This window comes from Nuphar pumila, chromosome 8, assembly GCF_984573655.1.
Source record: "Nuphar pumila chromosome 8, dmNupPumi1.hap1.1, whole genome shotgun sequence".
NCBI classification, from domain to species: domain Eukaryota; kingdom Viridiplantae; phylum Streptophyta; class Magnoliopsida; order Nymphaeales; family Nymphaeaceae; genus Nuphar; species Nuphar pumila.
In genome coordinates, this window is record NC_143256.1 from 117,744,096 (window position 1) to 117,763,335 (window position 19,240).

At 36.9% G+C, this 19,240-nt stretch overlaps 1 protein-coding gene across 1 annotated transcript; it reads left to right on the plus strand.

The window, feature by feature from the left end:
• Window positions 1-13,183: 13,183 nt before the first annotated feature.
• LOC149830374 (outer envelope pore protein 16-3, chloroplastic/mitochondrial-like) lies at window positions 13,184-17,120 on the plus strand. The gene is made up of 2 exons (XM_090015798.1): window positions 13,184-13,702; window positions 16,783-17,120. Exons 1-2 carry the CDS (start codon window positions 13,372-13,374, stop codon window positions 16,932-16,934), a joined length of 483 nt encoding a protein of 160 aa, XP_089871924.1. The 5' UTR covers window positions 13,184-13,371; the 3' UTR covers window positions 16,935-17,120.
• The last annotated feature ends 2,120 nt before the right edge of the window (window positions 17,121-19,240 follow it).

The window sequence follows — 19,240 nt, forward strand, 5'->3', positions numbered from 1 at the left end:
CTAAACCGTCGTAGAAGTCCTCATTGGTGAAGACTTTATTGCCCTTGTCGCGGGCTTGCAGATCCTTGACCACTCTGGCCATTTCCCTGAATTGTGCTTGCAGGGGCTCTTCTGCGACCTGACTTTTTGATTTGTGACTCCTCCTTTGGCCACATTTATGAAATGCCGGAGGCACCTCATATTCTTCATCGGTATCATCTTCGTCTGAAGTATCTTGAACATTCTCCTCAGAGGACTTGGTTGACCTCTTGGCCACACGATCCCTAATTTTCTGACTGAATGGATTTTTGTCTGAGCTGGTGCCAGCCTGCTCACTCATCATCCTCTTCATCATCTTCTGAAACATTGCGTACATCTGAGGGTCGATACCGTCATCTTCTGGCTGCTCTTGGTCTTTGTCTGACCTTGGCGAATTCATCTCTCCTTCTGATGTTGATGAGTAACTGATATGCTGAATTGGTGCGGTCTTCTTCCCTGACCTTGTCTGAACCATCAAATGTTGCGAAGGCTCTCTGCAGGATAAGGTCTTGATTAGACTCTAAGGAAATTTTTGGATTGGGAAGAAAATTATATGGTGGACAATTGGAAGAATATCCCATTACTAGGGATGGAGTCGTCGTTGGAGTCACGACAATTATGTTGTCATTCTTTGTAAGAGAAATGAACAACGGAAAATGTGCCTTGTTACCTAGGCGAGGTCGTCAACCACGAGGAAAATACCATTTTGAAGGAAAGAGATACCTCTTGGAAAAACAATCCGGAAACAGATTTAAAGTAAGAAGAAGGCAAGTGGGTAAACAATTTCCACCACAATAATCAAGGTATGCATGAGGAAAATGCGGTGAAGAATTTTGCAAGTAAACAACAGGATCGAAAATCCAATGAGAGAAAACATATGATTTTGAAAAATTGCAGGCAGGATAAAAATGCAGCTGGAAATTCGAGATCCAGTAGAAAGGGAGAATGAAAAATCACCTAGAGTTTTGGAAGAAAAGGGATATTTGGGCAAAACCATCCAGGGTTTTAGAAAATAAAGGAAAATATGAGAATATGGATATTTGGAAAGATATTTTTGAAAAAAATATGAGAGAAATAAAAGTAGCATACAAACTCACATCCTGCATAAACATTTATGCACATTCAGCACTCCCTAAAAAGCTGACTCTAGATGCATCATTTTGAAAACAGTTGTAGGACCTTAATCCTAACTCTAAGTTCAGATCATCTTTGTCCAATCCAGTTATGCCGATATACCCGAATCGAGATCCGAGGTACGTGGCATAGAATTTTCACTCTGGTTCTAAGGTAAGGTTTTCCAACATCCTTGAGCGCCTACCGATATACTTCGGACTGTGGCCTGCGGTACGTAGTAGGGGGGTGTTAACCCAAATAGTTGGCCCAGTTGTGAGGCTCTGTTCCGAACTATGGTTCTGGAAGAGAGCCCAGCAACGTGAAGACCGGGTAATGATAGGTAATTGAGGGTTTGAAAAATGATCACATGCAAGAAATAGAGGGCTCTAAATCCTAGAGAGATAGACTTTTGAAAACTTTGAAGAAGCATACATTGTTTGCATTCAGATCCTAAATTAAGGAGAGTGGTATTTAGACTTAAGTCTATGTGAGCATGAAAATTTCTCCTCAATATGGTCCTACCAAACCATGCCTAAACTATATGCAATCAATGTCAGCTAGGTCAGAATCTAGGCTCCTAGGCTCACATGATATTGAAAGTAAAGAGCTGACATTTAGTGAACATAATTTTGATAATTAAACTAAGTCAAGCATAATTTAGGTCAGACGAGGACAGGTCCCATCACGGTCGCCAAACCTGTTATCGTCGCGAAAATTTTTCCCCCGTCTTCCCTTCCTTGCGGAAGAGAGAAAGAGAAAACGCTTCCGCGCTTCAAACTTGACCGGATTTTGGAAATTATTTTGAAATACTCGCCTCCGTTTTGAAAATTGCGGGAAAATCCATGGGATGGGGCTCGACCTGTCGGTACGAGGTTCGACCGTTCCTGCCGCCTTTAACAGGGGTAATCGAACCAAGGACCAAAACTATGCTTGACTTAGTTAAATTATCAAAATCGTGTTCTATCCTAGATGCACAAAGAATTCAGGCATGTGCTATGAGATTTTGGAAAATGCAAGTTGGAAAACATGATGTATGCTTAGAAAACATTTGGAGTTGGAAAGAATCTCTCAGGAAAAGGGTCAATTTCTCAGGAAACTCAGATAAAAAGGGGTTTTTGAAAACATGAGAAAGCTTATAAAGATGTGAGAAAATCAAGAATAGTTGAAAATCCTGGGAAAATGGAAAAAAAAGGTGAACCTTTGAAAAGGGAAATACTTCTTAGGAAAACTTGGACTTTGAGAGTTTTCTTAGGAAAATAATGGAAAATTTATAGGAAAACTCATTGGGGAAGGAAATTCAAAACTTGGGAAATTGAAATCCTAGGAAATTTTACCCTTGAAATATTTGGAAATCGATTTTGATCTTGGGGAAGGATTGGAAAACTCTTTTGAATCTCTTAAGAAAATATCATTTTCCAGGGAAAACTGTGGAAAAACTTGTCTTTGGAAAACCGATTTTGAAACATCCTTAGAGTTTCTTGAGAAATCGATTTCTTGAGAATGAAGTTTTCTTGAGAAAATCTTGAGAAAATCAATGATTTCATGATGCAAATGACATGAGTAAATGAATGCCCTTTAAAAAGATTTTCTGAGGAATTGGTTGGAAAATGTGCATTAAGTCCAAATAAATCCTTCACATATTCTGACTGTGGCCATGAATATATTCAGAATTTAGTTGATTTGATGCACATGATTTTGAAAACTTTGGAAATATGATGTGCATTTTAAGATAGCCTAAGAGTGTAGGCTCAATGTGACTAGTAGAAAGATGATGGATCTGGGTCTCGTCCATATTCCGACTAGGGCCGTAAATATGGATCCCACCGAGTCCATCAACTCCCTAAGAGTTGGTGCACGTGCCATTCGTGAACATCCATAGTGCTTTTGAAATAAAATGCATGAATCATATAATCAGGATATTGCATAAATTCAAACTATATGATATGCATCCTAGTCTAAGCAGGAAATTAAATCTCTTATTCCAAAATTTACATTATTACATCACTAAATGAAGGAAATAAAAGAAATTTTGCAGACTTCAGCTCCTTCTTTTGAATGTCCCTGCCAAACTTGAAATAAGGTTAGCTCAAATATGTGGGTTTTTCCAAAATTTTCCAATAATATTATGAAATTATTGGATTTAATTGGATATAAACCCTATTCTCATGCTTCCTTGATATTTTGAAATGATGAAAATGCTAGAAATTCAGTGAAAAACAATTTGAAATTCGGAATTTAGGTTAAAATGACCAAAGTACCCCTAAAATTAAAGTTACATCTTTAAAATCAGGGTTTTTTGAAGGAAAACTTGATAAAATTGAGATTTTGAAATTCAAATTGAATCAAATGATGATGAAATGCAGTAAGAGACATGATGACATGCTGCTAAACACATTAGGACTGTAAAATCAGAATTTGGTATTTCGCAATTTATCAAAAATAACGATTTTCGCTTGTTTTTCGCTTGGATCGGGGTCCTGCGGGACCCTGTTTTGGTATTATGGATGATCCGAACCTCAAATGGATTCAAAATTGCACCAAATTCGGTATGAAGCATCTAAACACTCTGATAAACAACCTAGAATGCTAAAAATCACGAAATGATATGATTTAAATGCCAAAATTCAAGGAAAGTCCTAAAATGGTGGATTTTGCCTATGGATCCGAACCAAATGCAATGCCTAATATGATAATGCAAGATTTATACCATGGAAACTTCTGATATTTTGCAGACTGCTAAAAGACCCGAAATGGAACATTTTTGGTTTTTATAGCCTCGGGATTTGAGCCATGGTGAGTTCAATAACAGAGATTTAGTTCGGACAGAGGTAAAAATCACACTAATCTGATGAAAAATGCTAAAGAAATACAAAACGGCCATAGAAATTTATGAAATTAATCAGAGTTATGCATGACACCTACATGAACAACTTTCATGTTTATGACTTCGGCATTTGATCAACGTAAACACAGATAAAAATATAACTATTTCTGCCTAAACTAACAGAACAGACAAATGTAGCAAAACAGGGGGATGACAAGAAAAATCCGAAGCAGGGGTCAACACTATTCTAAAAATTACAGGCTTTTATATGCAAACATAGGACACCACGTACATAACTTTCATTTTTTACAGTTTCTGATTTGGAGCAACACACAAAGAGAAACCATAGACCTAATTCGATCCAAGATCTCAGAGGCCCAAATTAGGCTCTGACACGTGTACCGACATCTCGGATTTTTTTCAGACATTAAAAAAAATCAAAAAAATCTGATAAAATCATGTTAAAAACTAGACATTTTCCCAAGTTCAAAACATCTTTCGGATCGGAAATCGGATCTCTCATGAGGGATATCTCGATTTTACAAGTCGAAAAATGACTTTCAAAACGTATCCCGGGTAACAAAACCCGACTTGCCATTTTGAATGTTTACCGCAGTAAACAAATTCAAATGCCTCCGAATTTTTGGCAAAATTTCAGGGACACCTAAGGGCGCATTCCGTGATTTTTTTGGGATTTTTAATAAAAAACAAATGCATGAAATGACGTGTGGACTGACTGACAAAAACAGAGACCTACTGAAAATAAGCAGAATTGAAATAAAGGCTAAATTAATCCTAATTAATTCATGAAATATGCTAAATGAATGAAATAAAATGCAAATTAAACCTAGCTAACTATATGAATGTTAAAATCATCAAGGAAGCATAATGAAACATTTTTATATATGTCGTTTTATGAGAATAGCTCAATCCATCCCTCGGATGAGCTCTTTCTTAAAACGACTCCCGATTCGAATTATAGAATCACATCAAGGGGAAAAGAAGTGCACCTTGCTTCGTTACGCAGCGTAGGAGCTCTTGAAAGGAGCAGCTATCACGAGCTTCCTTCGTCCTTCGCTCCGAGCTTCGGATGGTTCACAAAAAATCGACCTCTGTTGGAATCGAATTCGCCACAGCACGAGCTCTACTCCACCTTTCTTCAATGAGCCAAAGGGGGGGCACGATTTCCAAGGTTCAAAATCGGATTTTAGGAAGGCTAGGTCGGATTTTGTAGATTCACAAGAGCTAAAAAAAAATCCTCTCCTAGGTTGGGCGTGAACCCTTGTTTTTATAATTTTTCTGAAAATTTTTGAAATTCAAACAGGTTCAATCTGAGCCCTCCATGTGGCGCCATCTCAGGGGGTGTCATCTGAGGGGTTTGAAATTCGAATTTGTCTTTTGCAGGGAGCCCTCAGGTGGCGCCACCTCAAAAGGTGTTTTAATTTTTGAGAAAAATAAAAAATGGAAATTTTGTGGGTGAGACACCTCAGCAGGGGGAATTTGGAATTTTTCAAAAGTTTGCTTGATTCTCTCTGCAGGGAGCTCCCAGAAGGCGCCACCTCAGAGGGTGCTCTCTTGGAGTTTGAATTTCAAACTCACTTTTTGTAGGGAGTCTTCAGGTGGCGCCACCTTATGGTGGGCTACCTTTATTAAAAATAAAATAAAATAAAAATGGAGCCAAGTGGAGTCCTGGAATGGTGCCACCTCAAAAGGTGTTTGACATATGTCAGAAAGACAGAGCAGTGGGCTCAGAAGGCGCCACCTCAGAGGAATTTGAATTTTGCTTTTTCTGGTGAAAGGAGATCTGGACATGTGGCAGTCCAGGATGGTTCCAAGTGTCAGCCTGTTGGAGGAGGTTCTTCAGATGGCGCCACCTCAGAGGAGAATTCGAATTTCAAATGGAGGTTGGCCCTGGAGAAATGGAGGATGGACATGTGGCGCCACCTCAGGGTGGCTCCTACAATGCCATGTGGCAAGAGGGAGGAAAAAGAGGGCAGTGACATGTGTCTCCTACTTTTCTGAAAGAAGTAGGGAGAAGACATGTGTCCTCTACTTTTTCTGAAAGAAGCAGAGAATGACACGTGGCAGAGGAGAGAGAAGGTGGGCCAAGCCATGTGGCGCCATCTCAGACATGATGAAAAAGGTAGGAGTTCAGGATCTGCGCCACCTATGAGGAAATTTGAACTTTTGAATTCTAGTTTTTTCTGAAGAAAGCAGGAAATGACACATGGCACTTGCTTTTTCTGAGGAAATGAGAGCTTGCCATGTGTCCTCTGCAGGAGACACTCCAGATGGCGCCACCTCAGAGGAGACAAGCCTACCTTTTCTGTAGGAATTTAGGAGTGACACATGTCTCCTACTTTTCTGAAAAAAATAGAGAGAGGACATGTGTCAGGCTACTTTTCTAGAAGGAAGGAGGGGTTGACACGTGTCTCCTGCAGGAGACACACTTCAAGTGGCGCCACCTCAGAGGAGACAAACTCCACTTTTTCTAGACAGGACAACCTATGACACTTGTCATCTTCTGGTAGTCTTGGATTGACACATGGCGCAGGATGGATAGGGTGACATATGACAGATAATTGGGATGACATGGCGACTTCTTAGGGTAGCCTCACACTGACACTTGGCATGGAAATGGGGGGAGAGAGAAAGGACAAGTGGCACCAATCCGGGGGACAAGGCTCCTATATTTTTGGGTTTTTCAAAATTCAAATTTTCAAAAGAAAAGCTTGTGTGACACCACCTCAGTGTGGGTCCCACATTGCTTCTTTATTGAAATAAGGATAAAACCACAACTTCTTTTTGGAATTTTCATAAAATCTGGACTAATGGGCAAAACAGGAATTTTGGAAAGAGTTGACCCTTGTAGGGCGATTTTGTAAAAGAAAGATATTTAAAATTGTCAAAAAGAGCAAAATCTGAGGTGAAGTGACTGAAATCCATATTGAAAACTATCCAGATGGTTTTCTTGAGGAAATATTTTGAAATTCAGAGTCCTGGGGGTAAAATGGGAAAAATTGATAATTTTAAAGACCCAGGGTTTTGAAATCAATTTTGAAAAGAGTTAAAATTCTAATCTGGATTGAAGATTTTGAAATCAAGAGTTCCGGACCTCGAAATGACATGCTGTGCAGTGCAGTGATTTGAAATGCTCATGCAATGATATGCAATGTCATGTCTTATGAAATGCAATCTTGAATCAAGACTTGGAGATGTCTGTCTCCTGTCAGGAATAAAATTTTGAACATCTGAGTTAAAATTAGAGAAATTTTGAGAGTTGCAGATGAAATTTGGACTTTTGCAAGGTCCGGCTTAGAAAATGACCATTTTGCCCTCCAGCGATTTCAGAGGCTGGATGATGATGCTTGGTGGAACTGTCGGGGAGGTGAGTAAAAATTTGGGGTGTTTACAGGTCTGCCAACCCGACCCGTCAACCTGCCAACCCGACCCGCCAACCTGTCGACCCACCAACCAGCTGACCCATGAACCTGAGAACCCGTTTACCCGACCCAACCCATTTATTAAATGGGTTGGCGGGTCGTGTCGGGTTACCCGTTTATTAAATGGGCCGGGTTCGTGTTTGCCACAACCGACCCTTTTAATAAACGGGTCGGGTTCGGGTTGAGGTATGCTGACCCACCAACCCGTCGGGTCGACCCGCCAACCCGACACCATTGCCATCCCTACTATTGAGGGCATTTACAATCAGTTGTGATGAGAGCTTGGTGCGAGTGCTCACCTCAAATAAGTGGTAGGGCTAGGCTCAATGTTTGCTCCAGTTTGAGATAGTATTTTGCATCCACATGGGCCATGAGCGACCCTTCTCCTCTTGATCAAGCCTATCCAGGTTCTTGAGTCTTGGCCAAGCCTGTTGCGTGCAGCTAAGGTGAACACTTATCCAAATGAGCCAAGTCTAAACCTAGTCCTAGATTATATTATGAACAAGCCAAGTTCTATCACTGGGCTTGGGCATGCTAAAGCTCACTTGAAGAACCAACAAACAAACACGCATGCACACACACAGGGAAACTATTGGCTGCACCTATTGGTTCCAAACCATGGTTTTAAAACTCGTTGACTCGTCACTCGACTTGTCCTTGAGTGACTCGTGACTCAGCCGGGTCAACTTGGTCATTCGTCCGGGTCATGTTAACTTTATATTTTATATAAAATATATGTATGAAATATATATATTTTATAGTTTATCAATATATTATATATAATATGCATTATATGATATTTTTATAATGTATTTAATTTATAATTTTATTAATATATATATATAACCATATTTTTATATATAATACACATGATATTTATATTATATTTTACATCATATATGTAATTATATATAAAATATATTACATATGTATATATGTATATGCATGACTCGCCCATGATGTGTTGACCCCACCGAGTTTTTGTACAAAATGAGTTTGCACCCATTTTTGACCCAGTGACTGAGCGATCTGAACCGAGTCAACCGAACCACTAGGTTGACCCAGCCCGTTTTTAAACTATGTTTCAAACCCATGAGTTGAAAGCCAAAGAAGCAAGTTATGTCAAATTGTTAAAATAGTAAGAATCAACCCTGAATCATATTTTTTCGTCCTAAAAAATCAGATCTTTTCAGGGTTAACATTTTGGTACATTGTATGGTATGCATTTAGCACTTCAAAAGCGCTGCCGAAAGCTGTCACTAAAAATATACTGCAACGCTCAAAGCGCTGCTAATGCATGTTGGAATTTTAGCAGCGCTTTCTAAACGCTAGCAGATAGGAGATTAAAAAAAAAAATCTTTGGTGACGTTTGACAAGCATGCTAAAGAATTACCTTCAGCAGCTTTATTCAAGCGCTAAAAAAAATTCTTATTGAAAAAGTTATTTATATTATATTATATTTATATATTATAAAATTCACCTACTACACCAAAAAGACAAGAATGCCCTGCTAACTTCATAAAAAAGTCCCTGTTATAGCAAATGATTGTTCATTTTTAAAGTCATTCTCTTGCTATAACAAAATGATCAGAATGCCCCTCTTCATTTTAAAAAATGTCCCAAGCATAGCAACGTAACCAAAAGGAAAATTTTCAAACCCAACAAAAGTTTCGGCCTAATTCATTCGCACACCAAAAGTTTCCGACTTTGCAAATGCTTACCAAAGTTTTTACTTGGGTAAATACCCAATCAGGTTGGGTTGTGAAGTTACAATTTTACTCCTTAACTTGAAAAATAAAACTTGTAAGACTGTCAACTAAATATATTTAACATTTGAACCATTGACCTCCTTAACATAGATCACAACTCAAACCACTACACTGCAAAGCTTGTTATTAAAATATATATATATTTAGATTCTGATAAATTCATCAACCCAATAATTACTCAAGACACTAAAATCTGATCATACAGATGTGATCTAGATGCTTAATTTTCTATGAATAGATTCTTGAATATTCTGATTATAGTGGTTAGGTTTTTATACGATTTAAAAATCAATGGTCTACAATTTTTGAAAATAATCAATACTTAAAATCATATCTTTTATCAAAAAACATTATTCAAGTGTCATTTTCTAGCAAATCAACCATAATGAACACACGTGCAAGGCCAGATTTGCAAAAAAAAAAACTTGAAACCCTTATTTACTAGTAATAGGCTTAGTGACAGTCTCAAAAAGTGTTAGGCATCTACCACTTTTTTCAAATCTCTATGGGCTCAAAATTAAGTGGATTAAGTTGTCAGATCTAAATAAAAACCTCAAAACTCACATAGTTACTATCATAGCAATAGCTAATTGATCTTGATTCTTGAATTAATAAAACTTTTATCAACTATATTTAACCACATCTGCTTTTGGATCAAATGAAAATTCTTTTAGTTTGTGTCCAGATATTTATGGGATCAACTATTGAGCAACCAAACAGACTCAGTTGCATTATAGTGAGTCGAGTAATTGTTGGGTTGATTGGCTTATCACAATCTAAATATATAATTTTTTTCAGAAAACAATAAACTTTGTGGTGTAGTGGGTAAGAGTTGTGGTTTATGTTAGGGACGTCAACATTTCAAGTATCATTGTAGGCAATAAGTTTTTTGTTGAATACATTCAGTTGACAGCCTTACACCTTTAATTTTTCTAGTTAAGTTAGATTAACCCCAGAACAACCCAACATTAGTCTATGATTTGGCTGTGCAGATGAGTTAAGCAGAAACGTTATTGGGGTATTTGAAAATTTCCCTAACCAAAATGATCTTGTTTACTTTAAAATTTGCTTTGCTATAGCAAAATAACCAAAATGTCCCTATTCACTTTAAGATTTCCCAAAATGTCAAAACTAATATCCCATGTGGTAAGCGGGATCCTGTGTCGTGTTGAAGGCCCAGGATCGAATCCATTTGCCACATGGGGGGGTTGTTGTTCAAGTAGTGGTCTGCCTAACCCCAGCTTGCCTTTCAAAGAAAAAAAAATCCTATCAACGTTTTAAGATATTAAATTTTGATTAGAAAATAAACAGTACAGGTACACATACAAATGCTAGAAAATTTGCATGCAAACCTAGTTTTGCCTTAGGTAATGACTTTTCTCCTAATTCAACTAGCAAGTTTTTGTCTACCGTTTCTTTGTATATATATATATATATATATATATATATATATAGAGAGAGAGAGAGAGAGAATTAAACATATTAGGCCCCATTTCTTATTCTGCCCCCTTCCATATAAGTTTTAAGTGTTTTATGATATATCTGAACCGTTAGATGTGTTTAGCATGATTGATTTAGTGAGAAGCGACTCTTGAATAATGTTTTTTTAATGAAAATTATATTTTTATGAACCAGAAAAAAATGATGCCTTTATAGCCGTTGATTTTGGATTACCGAAAAAACCTATATACATGTCAAATTCCGATGATCCAAAAGCCGGTTTTCACTAAAAAAAATGTGAGCAAAAATACCAAAAACTATGATTTTTTAAAGAACCTAAGGGGCAGAACGAGTGCATTACAATATATACATATATATGGGTTAATATTGTCATGGTTTGTTTCAAAAGTTTTCATGTTATTATGACAAGTAATTAGGTTTTTAAAGGTATTCAAAAATCTACTGCTCACAATGTGCCAAAATTTCATAAATCAAAAGATCACATTTTTACATAAAAAAAAGCATGATCTAAGATTTGATCCTTAAAAAACAAACCATGTTGAACACATCTATGTGGTTAGAGATTGCGTCAATACAACTTGCACTTGTGATTTTTAGCTTATTAGTTTTGTACCTTCATTAGTAGCCAATATTAAACCATACATATAAGGTTAATATTGGCTACTGAAGGTATTAAACTCATGAGTAAAAATCACTCTTTTCTTCAAAAAAAAAATTATTTTTTTAAATGTTCTTTACATGATTTGTTTAGTACAAAATTTGTTTTGAATCATGTGATTATGATAACTAATTTGGTTTTTAAATGGGTCCAAAAATCAACAACCCAAAATGTACCAAAATTTTTTAACTCAAAATATCACATTTTTATGTCAGAAAAGCATGATATAAGGTTTGATCCTTAGCAAACAAACCATGTTTAACACATTTATGTAGTTAGATTGAGTTGATACAACTTGCACCTATGATTTCTAGCTCATTAGTTTTATACCTTTATTGGTAGCCAATATTTACCCATATATATATATATATATATATATATATATATAATGATTTTGAGGTTACACAAAAACACAGAGAACAAAGAATCAAAGGAAATACACTTTGAGCTAGTTTTCTTGTCTGAGGGTATGCCTATAAAGGTTACAATCACATTTATAAACAAAGAATTTCATGATGTAGAAATAAATATATTGCCTATCACAGTGTAATGCCTCAAAATTTTTGCTCCAATCCAAATAAGCAGTAGGAGATCAGCTTGCATGGACACTTACCAAAGTGTATGGTAGAGCAACCAGACTAATTAATTATGTCTCTATAGGCACGTTTGAAAGCAACAAAAATGTAAGAAAAGTGATGCAAAATAAATAAAAAAAGATTGTACGGATTTTCAGACCCTTTCAAATCGAAAGAGACTTTTTGTTAAAAAGCCCTTTTCTAAACAGTACACTTTTTGATAGAAAACATTTTTCTAAGAGAATAGAAGATTATTTTTTACCAAGAAAAAATGGTAATTTATACTCTCCACCACCCACAATTTCATTGTCACCCCCCCCCCCTTACCCATCGATAATCAGAAAAAAAAAATTCTCATGCAAGACAAACAAGAGAAAACTTTTCATTTAGAAAGGTTATCATATCAAAACTTCTCATATGCCAAACTTTTTTTTCCAATCAAATTTCTTCAGGCCCAAACCATTGAACATAAATAGGGGTATCAATGGGTCTGGTTTGACACAGACCTAACCCGTACCAATCTCTATAGGTCAGGGTTTGTTGTAAAAAAGGAGGTCCTATTAAAAGCCGGTTCTAGTCCAATTATTATATGGAGCCCGGTATGATATGTGAAATAACCGTTGTCTAATTAAGACCTGTGATTTTTTAACATAAGATATATTATTTTACTAAGTATGGACTGGCTTTGGTTCATGTAAGCCTTATAGGACCTAGGTATGGTTTTTCTTATAGCAGGTCCCATACAACCTGGGTCTGGACCGGTATACACACTTCAAAGACAGATCTGGGTTCATAATCATATAGGTCCCAACAAAATCCAACTTGTTAGTGACAAAAGTTAAAAAGGACAAAATATCGGCAGTCAAAAACTCGCAATTTTTTTTTTTTAAATCTCAAGTTTTTTGGGGCAAAACAAAACCGCAGCAAAAAGTAAATTAAAAATATAAACAAATAATTTTTTATGAAGAAATACAAATAAAACACACACATTTTTTAACGATAAATAGCTGATTAAAACATGAATATCAGGTTTAAAACACGATATTTATGTTTCTACGAAAAACTCAGGATATTTTGAAAATATCGCTAAAAATAAAAGGTTAAAACGTTTATGTAATTTCTCGCGATATTTTAGAGATATTTTCATAAATCTCGTTATATTCGTCAGAGCCTGCACAAGTAAGCTGGGTAGGGACTGACGGGATGTGAACTCGATCCGGATTTTTCAAGTTCCGGTTCGTTGATCCGAGTCTCAATAGTTTCAGTTATTTTCCACTCATTGAAACGCCACCAACAAACGGAAGCCAGGCCGGGAACGAGCGTCTCGAAACCATAAAATGGTTCATTCTCGACCCGTCCGTACGTCTCCTCTGCCCTCCGATCGCCTTTCCTGCAATTCGATCTGAATCTTGATGAAATTTTTCGTTCTTCGTTGATCCTTTCTGTTGGTGAGTTCCTGATTTCCTGTGGGTTGTGTTTTGCACATCTCTAGGGTTAGGGTTTGGGAGAAATGGATCCGTCGGAGCTCAGGGACTTAGCCGACGACGAGACGCCGATGATGAAGACGATCAAGGCGGCGACCTCCGGCCTCGTAGCCGGGACCGTCTGGGGCACCGTCGTCGCTAGCTGGTACGACGTGCCCCGGGTGGAGCGGAGCGTCGCCCTCCCCGGCCTGATCCGGACGGCGAAGCTCATGGGGAACTATGGGCTCACGTTCGCTGCGGTCAGCGGGGTCTACATTGGGTTGGAACAGATGGTCCAGAGTTACAGGATGAAGAAGGATTTCATCAACGGCGCGGTCGGGGGCTTCGTCGCCGGCGCCTCCATCTTCGGTTTTAAAGGTTAGGGTTCTTCTCCTTGTCGAACAAGTAAGAAGATTGGAGTCGGATTTTGGTATTGTCGTCTCTTTACACCGAATTTATTGGATAGTGATTTTTTGCGATTTCTGGATCCCTGGTTCTTTTGGAAGCTATGGTCCTTCGTTCGTTGATGCGAAATTGATTGAACAAGGTACAATCTTTTAATTCACAAATGGAAGGGGGAAAAAGTTGGTAAAAGAGTAGGAAGTGATTGCCTTTTTCTTCAATTTTAGTGGACTTTTGGAATTATAGAAATTGTAATTCGGGGAAATAGGTTCCCTAATTTCCGTTGCACACTCCCCCTTCATTACGCACGCATCTTTTTGATGATATCCCAAAATCTATGGTGTAGTGAAATGCGAGATTTTGCATTTTGGTGTTTGTCTTGATTGAGATATTGATGAGGCAATGGCTTGGAGACTCCCTAACCTTTTTGTTTTGGCCGAGTTTGGTTTAGGAATACTATAACAATCAAATTGCTGAGATGAAACTAATCCCCATTTTGATGGTTTGGTTTTTGGTAGTACCACTGTAAAACCTAAAGCTTGGGATACCATCGGGAAACAGACGTTAAAATTTTCTGGATTATACTATGCATACTGGTCCTCCATATCCAACAAGCCGCCGCTCAGGAATCTAAACAAATATACAATTATGTTATATCCTAATCTAGCATAGAAAGATGTTTGGGAACATGGTGACCATTGCAGTCATGGTCAAGATATAAAAGTATTTGGTCCTTTAACTGGAGCAAACTGCTCACTAGCTTCTAGTTCACAATGTATTTTATGTAGCACTGCCTTATGTATATGCTACAATTTATCTGCAAATACACAAAAGATTCTCCAGTGGCATCTGGGCTGAAGGTGATCACGCCTCCTGTGTGGCTACTTTGACCTTGAGCTAAATTAGGATATTTTTGTGGTTTGCGTTTTGATATGCTGCCTGAAGACTGGACCATGAAATCTATCCTTCCTTGGCGACCATGAAATCTATCCTTCCTTGGCGACTTAACATCTGTTCCTAACATCTGTTCTACTTGTGAGTGATAAATAGATAATCATTGAAAATACAGTATCAACTGTATATGGATACATTCATGTTGCCTTTGCCTAGTTTGTCCAAACCCTTGTGTCATAACAGCATGTGTCCATTACTTGTGTTCTACTTGTGTTCTGGCCCTATTGATGCCTTTTTAAGAATTAGATTGCTAAATGTAGTAACATCATAACTTGTATTTAAGAATTAGATGCTAAATGTAGTAGCAGCATGACTTGTGAGCTACATCAAGTGGATACTTGAATGCTTCATACATACTCTGAAGTATATCCAATAATAATTCTTAACAGAGAACTGCACAAAGACAGTCTTATCCTGTATCCTTGCATAGTTCCAAAAAAACTGCGTTTAAAACTTTGAAATAGGGGACAGAGGATGAGGATTTGCATCTTTTAAATGGTGGCTGAAAATGTCCTGTCTCCTTTTTCACATCATCCAACTATGGAATATTAAAGGAGCTTGTGAGTCATAAAATTCTATGTCGTGGAGGTAGATATAGTCCTAGGATTTTATTTTACCGAAAGATGTAAAACATCATATTGAAATCTACAAGAAAAGACAAATAAAACAAATTTCTCAAGCTATTGACTTCTTAACAATATCAAGCTGCAGTACAACGTGCAATAAAATCAAAGATATTTGTTAATTACCCTCTGAATCTGTCACATTAGTTTGTGCATGTTCCCTTATGTTGCCTTCCTTTCACTCACTCTTGGGCCTTCTGTTAGGTACTTTCAAGCCCGTCTCTGCCATGTTCAATCTGCAAATTCTGCTCAAGCAGATATTTTTCAAAGTAGAATGGTCATGATCTTACTCTGTATTAATATACACTTTACCCACTTGGTGGCGTTTTAGTCAAACTTAGAGTTGAAGCTTGGAAGATGAGGTGATCTCTTTTCAGGTAGGGATCCATATACAATCACATGCAGGATTTGAAACTGCTCATCATCTAGTATATCCATGCTGCATGCTTGATTCAGTGAATTGTAGTGAGTGTTTTACATTCTATATATAATCACAGAGGTTCTTATCTTTGACTGTGGTCTCAATCATGGCTGATTGCTTTTGCCTTGGGGTCACTGAATGTAATATGATTAGGAAGAAAGGTTTGGATTTGTAGATTTTGTACTAAAGAGGTTCTTATCGATAAATGTTAGTACATGCTGGTCTGTTGGTGCTAGACTACAAGTTAATAGAAAGGCAATGACTGGTCCAAGCTGGCTAATGATTCATATGGGCACAGCCAGTTCTGGTCAAGATGGAAAATTTTCCACGTGTTTCATTTTTAAGGAAATTATTTATTCTAAACTTTTTTTATTCAGATTTCCTCTAATGCACTCTTTTGCATTATATTGTTAGAAAATGGATGTCATTTACATCGTTTGAACTTGCACACGTGGCATGCACCTTCACAACGATATATATATATATATATATATATATATATATATATATATATATATATATATATATATATATATATATATATATATATATATATATATTAGAGCGTAGGTGCTTGCGATAAGTGCTTGATGGGTTTTTCTGCTCTTCCAGTGTTTTTTTTGCAGTTCCGACCCCATAAATTTGTTGGGCATGGTCGATTTACGAGGAATCCACACCTGGATCATGTGTTTTTGATGAAAAAAATGATATTTGGAGCCTCAAAAATTTACAAAGATTTTGGACCATTGATTTTTTGAACCTTATAAAAACCCACCCATGTGTCGGAATTGAACACTTCAAGAGCTGATCCCTATAAAATCAAGTACATAGATCACATCTGTACGGTCAGAATTTAAAAATAAAACAAAAAAATCTGAAAAACTCATCAAGCACGTATCGCAAGGACAATGCCATCTCGTTGGTGTTGTAGTGTTGTACGTGTATGGACATTGACAAAATGAAGACATTCCTTGAGCCATGTTTGTACAATTTTGTATATCACTTATTTAGTGAGTGCTTATCATCTTCTGTAGATTTTAACTTGTATAATCTTGCAGGTAGGAGCATTTCAACAGCGATCTCAGCTGGAGCTGCTTTGGCCTTTACATCCGCTGTCATCGACATAGGCGGTCAAACAACAAGAGTTGACAATGGGAAAGAATACCTTCCCTATACCACTGAAAAGAGGCCTTCTGCCACCCAACAATAAGATGTCTCCAGTGGGCATTAAGTATTAAGCTTTTGTGAAAGCATACGAGGCTTGGTAGAGCTACTGGATACAAATCTTTTGTTTTACTCTTCAATTTACTTTTCATGCATGTTCAGCTTCTATCTTCTTGATGATTATGTGGGCATCGACATTTTCAGTTTTGATGAAATGGAGATTTGCCTTGTGTTTATGATTTTCACAGTGCTAATTTAGTTAATATAGCATTATCAGGTATTCACTCTGTGTTTGGACATGAAATTTTATAAGTATAGCAAAAATGATGTGTTTCCTGAAATGCTTCACAATTTTCACTATTTTTTCCATTTTCAAAATCACAAATATCTTGTTTTTTGAAGTCCTTTTTACCCTTCGCACATGTGCACTTTCTAAATATATGTGAATTTTCTCTCAAATATGTGATTGTTTTTGGCAGAACAAACTATGTTCTTGGATCCGTATCTTTTCAATTTGACATCAAAAACTTGTATTTTTACTTTCATGGAAAAGTTGAGATACAGGCTTCTAACTTGTTTTGAATTAGAACTGTACCCTCTAGGGTTTTCATTTTTGAGTTTCAAAATCAGAATACAAGCATGCCTATGCAAACTGGAACAACTGAACAGTATATCTTTCAGATGACGTTTTAACCTAAAAAATGAAAGATTCTAGAAAAAAATACAGAAAAAAAAAACCATGTTTTAAAGTTTTGAATAATCCCCAAAATGCCTTTTTTCAAAAACAGCCCCGCACGACACTCGATTTGAGTATTTTCTTATATCTTACCCAATATTCAAGATTTTTTGCAAAACTTTCTGCTTTTATTAATAGAAATTAATAGTAACTTTTTGTTTTTAAAATTCTCCATTTTTCATATTTTTTGAAAACAAGATCTTTTGAAAAAAAACCACAAAATGTGGTAAACACATTGATTTGATTTGGTTTTGGAACCAAATCAAACAAAATTTTGTGGCCAAGTTCATTTTTTTTTAAATTATGGTGAATTTTTCCAAAATTTTATCTATAATAAATTTGGGGTTTTTTTAATAAATCAGAATCTGAAAACCACGCAATTTTTGTAGCAAAATTTCACGTGATATTATCGCGTGATATATGAATTGCTGATATATTGAATATATCACGATATGAGAATATGTTTGGAATTTCGGTGCTGAGATGGGTGTTTATGCATTTGGCGGTCCCGAGGTTTATGCATTTGGTGGTTCCAAGGTAAAATCTTGGTCAAACTACCTTGTGGTCCTGTTTGGAATCCCGCCGCTGGGATGGGCGTTTATGCATTTGGGATGGGAAGTGAGGCCCTTTCTCCTTTGTATTTATACTAAATCATGGATTTGGCAGCTGCCACTTCTTCAAATGTAAACACCCATCCCAGCTACAGATTCCAAACAGGCCCTTAGTTTGGTCAGGAAGCTCAGTGAAATTACCCTCTGTTCTTCTCACCGTTCTCAGACAAAATGAGCCTCTATTCCACTTTAAAAGCTCATGTATGGACAAACCTTGGGCACTTAGTCAACGAGGCAATTTCTTGGAAAATGTTAAGAAAATCTTGGTACTAAAAAATACAGATTTGGGATCAGGTTAGAGGCAGCTCTGACCGTATACCGTCACAGCTGCCTTGGTTGCTGTTCATCCATGTGATGAACGGCATCCAAAACACCATTAGCTTGCTTTGTCTTTAACCGTTCATTCTTTTCACTGTTGATGTCACTCGTCCAAAACATAAATGGCTCCCAAAAAATCTGCGAGACACATCTAAACAGCAAGCTATGTATTCATGGTGCTCTGGTTACGGTTCATCCATGTGATGAATGGCATCCAAGGGCTGCTATGTTAGTATACGGTCAGAGCTGCCTCTGACCAAATCCTTTATCAAAAATATATATACAACAATAACACGAGTTTGAGAAAATTCATACTTCAATAGTTTTTAGCAAAAATGTAAAGAAAAAGGCAATTCAAATTTAAAATATTAAAAAATAAAGATACATGACACTAAAAAGTATAATAATAGCATCAAAATATCATCATATATTTATTTTTCTAAAATTTTGAATGTATTACGATATCTTACTCTTTATATCGGATTCTAGAATATAGCAATAATGCGGCATATAGTCCAACTATCGAAACTATTTCTGACAATTGACAATAACCTCTTGTCTCTTTGATTCATGCAATTGTTACTTGGAGGTTTTTATTATATATTTACATGGAGAAACCAACCCCAGGATCAGAGACCCAATTGCGGTGGCTCTCTGCCGCTCTCTTGGCAGCATGAAACTCTGTGA

What these genes read in the sequence shown, in the direction of transcription:
- LOC149830374 (XM_090015798.1), top strand. Translation starts at nt 13,372, where the DNA reads ATGGATCCGTCGGAGCTCAGGGACTTAGCCGACGACGAGACGCCGATG. An exon ending in CTCCATCTTCGGTTTTAAAG is followed by an intron (nt 13,703 to 16,782) that starts GTTAGGGTTCTT and finishes ATAATCTTGCAG; the next exon opens with GTAGGAGCATTTCAACAGCG.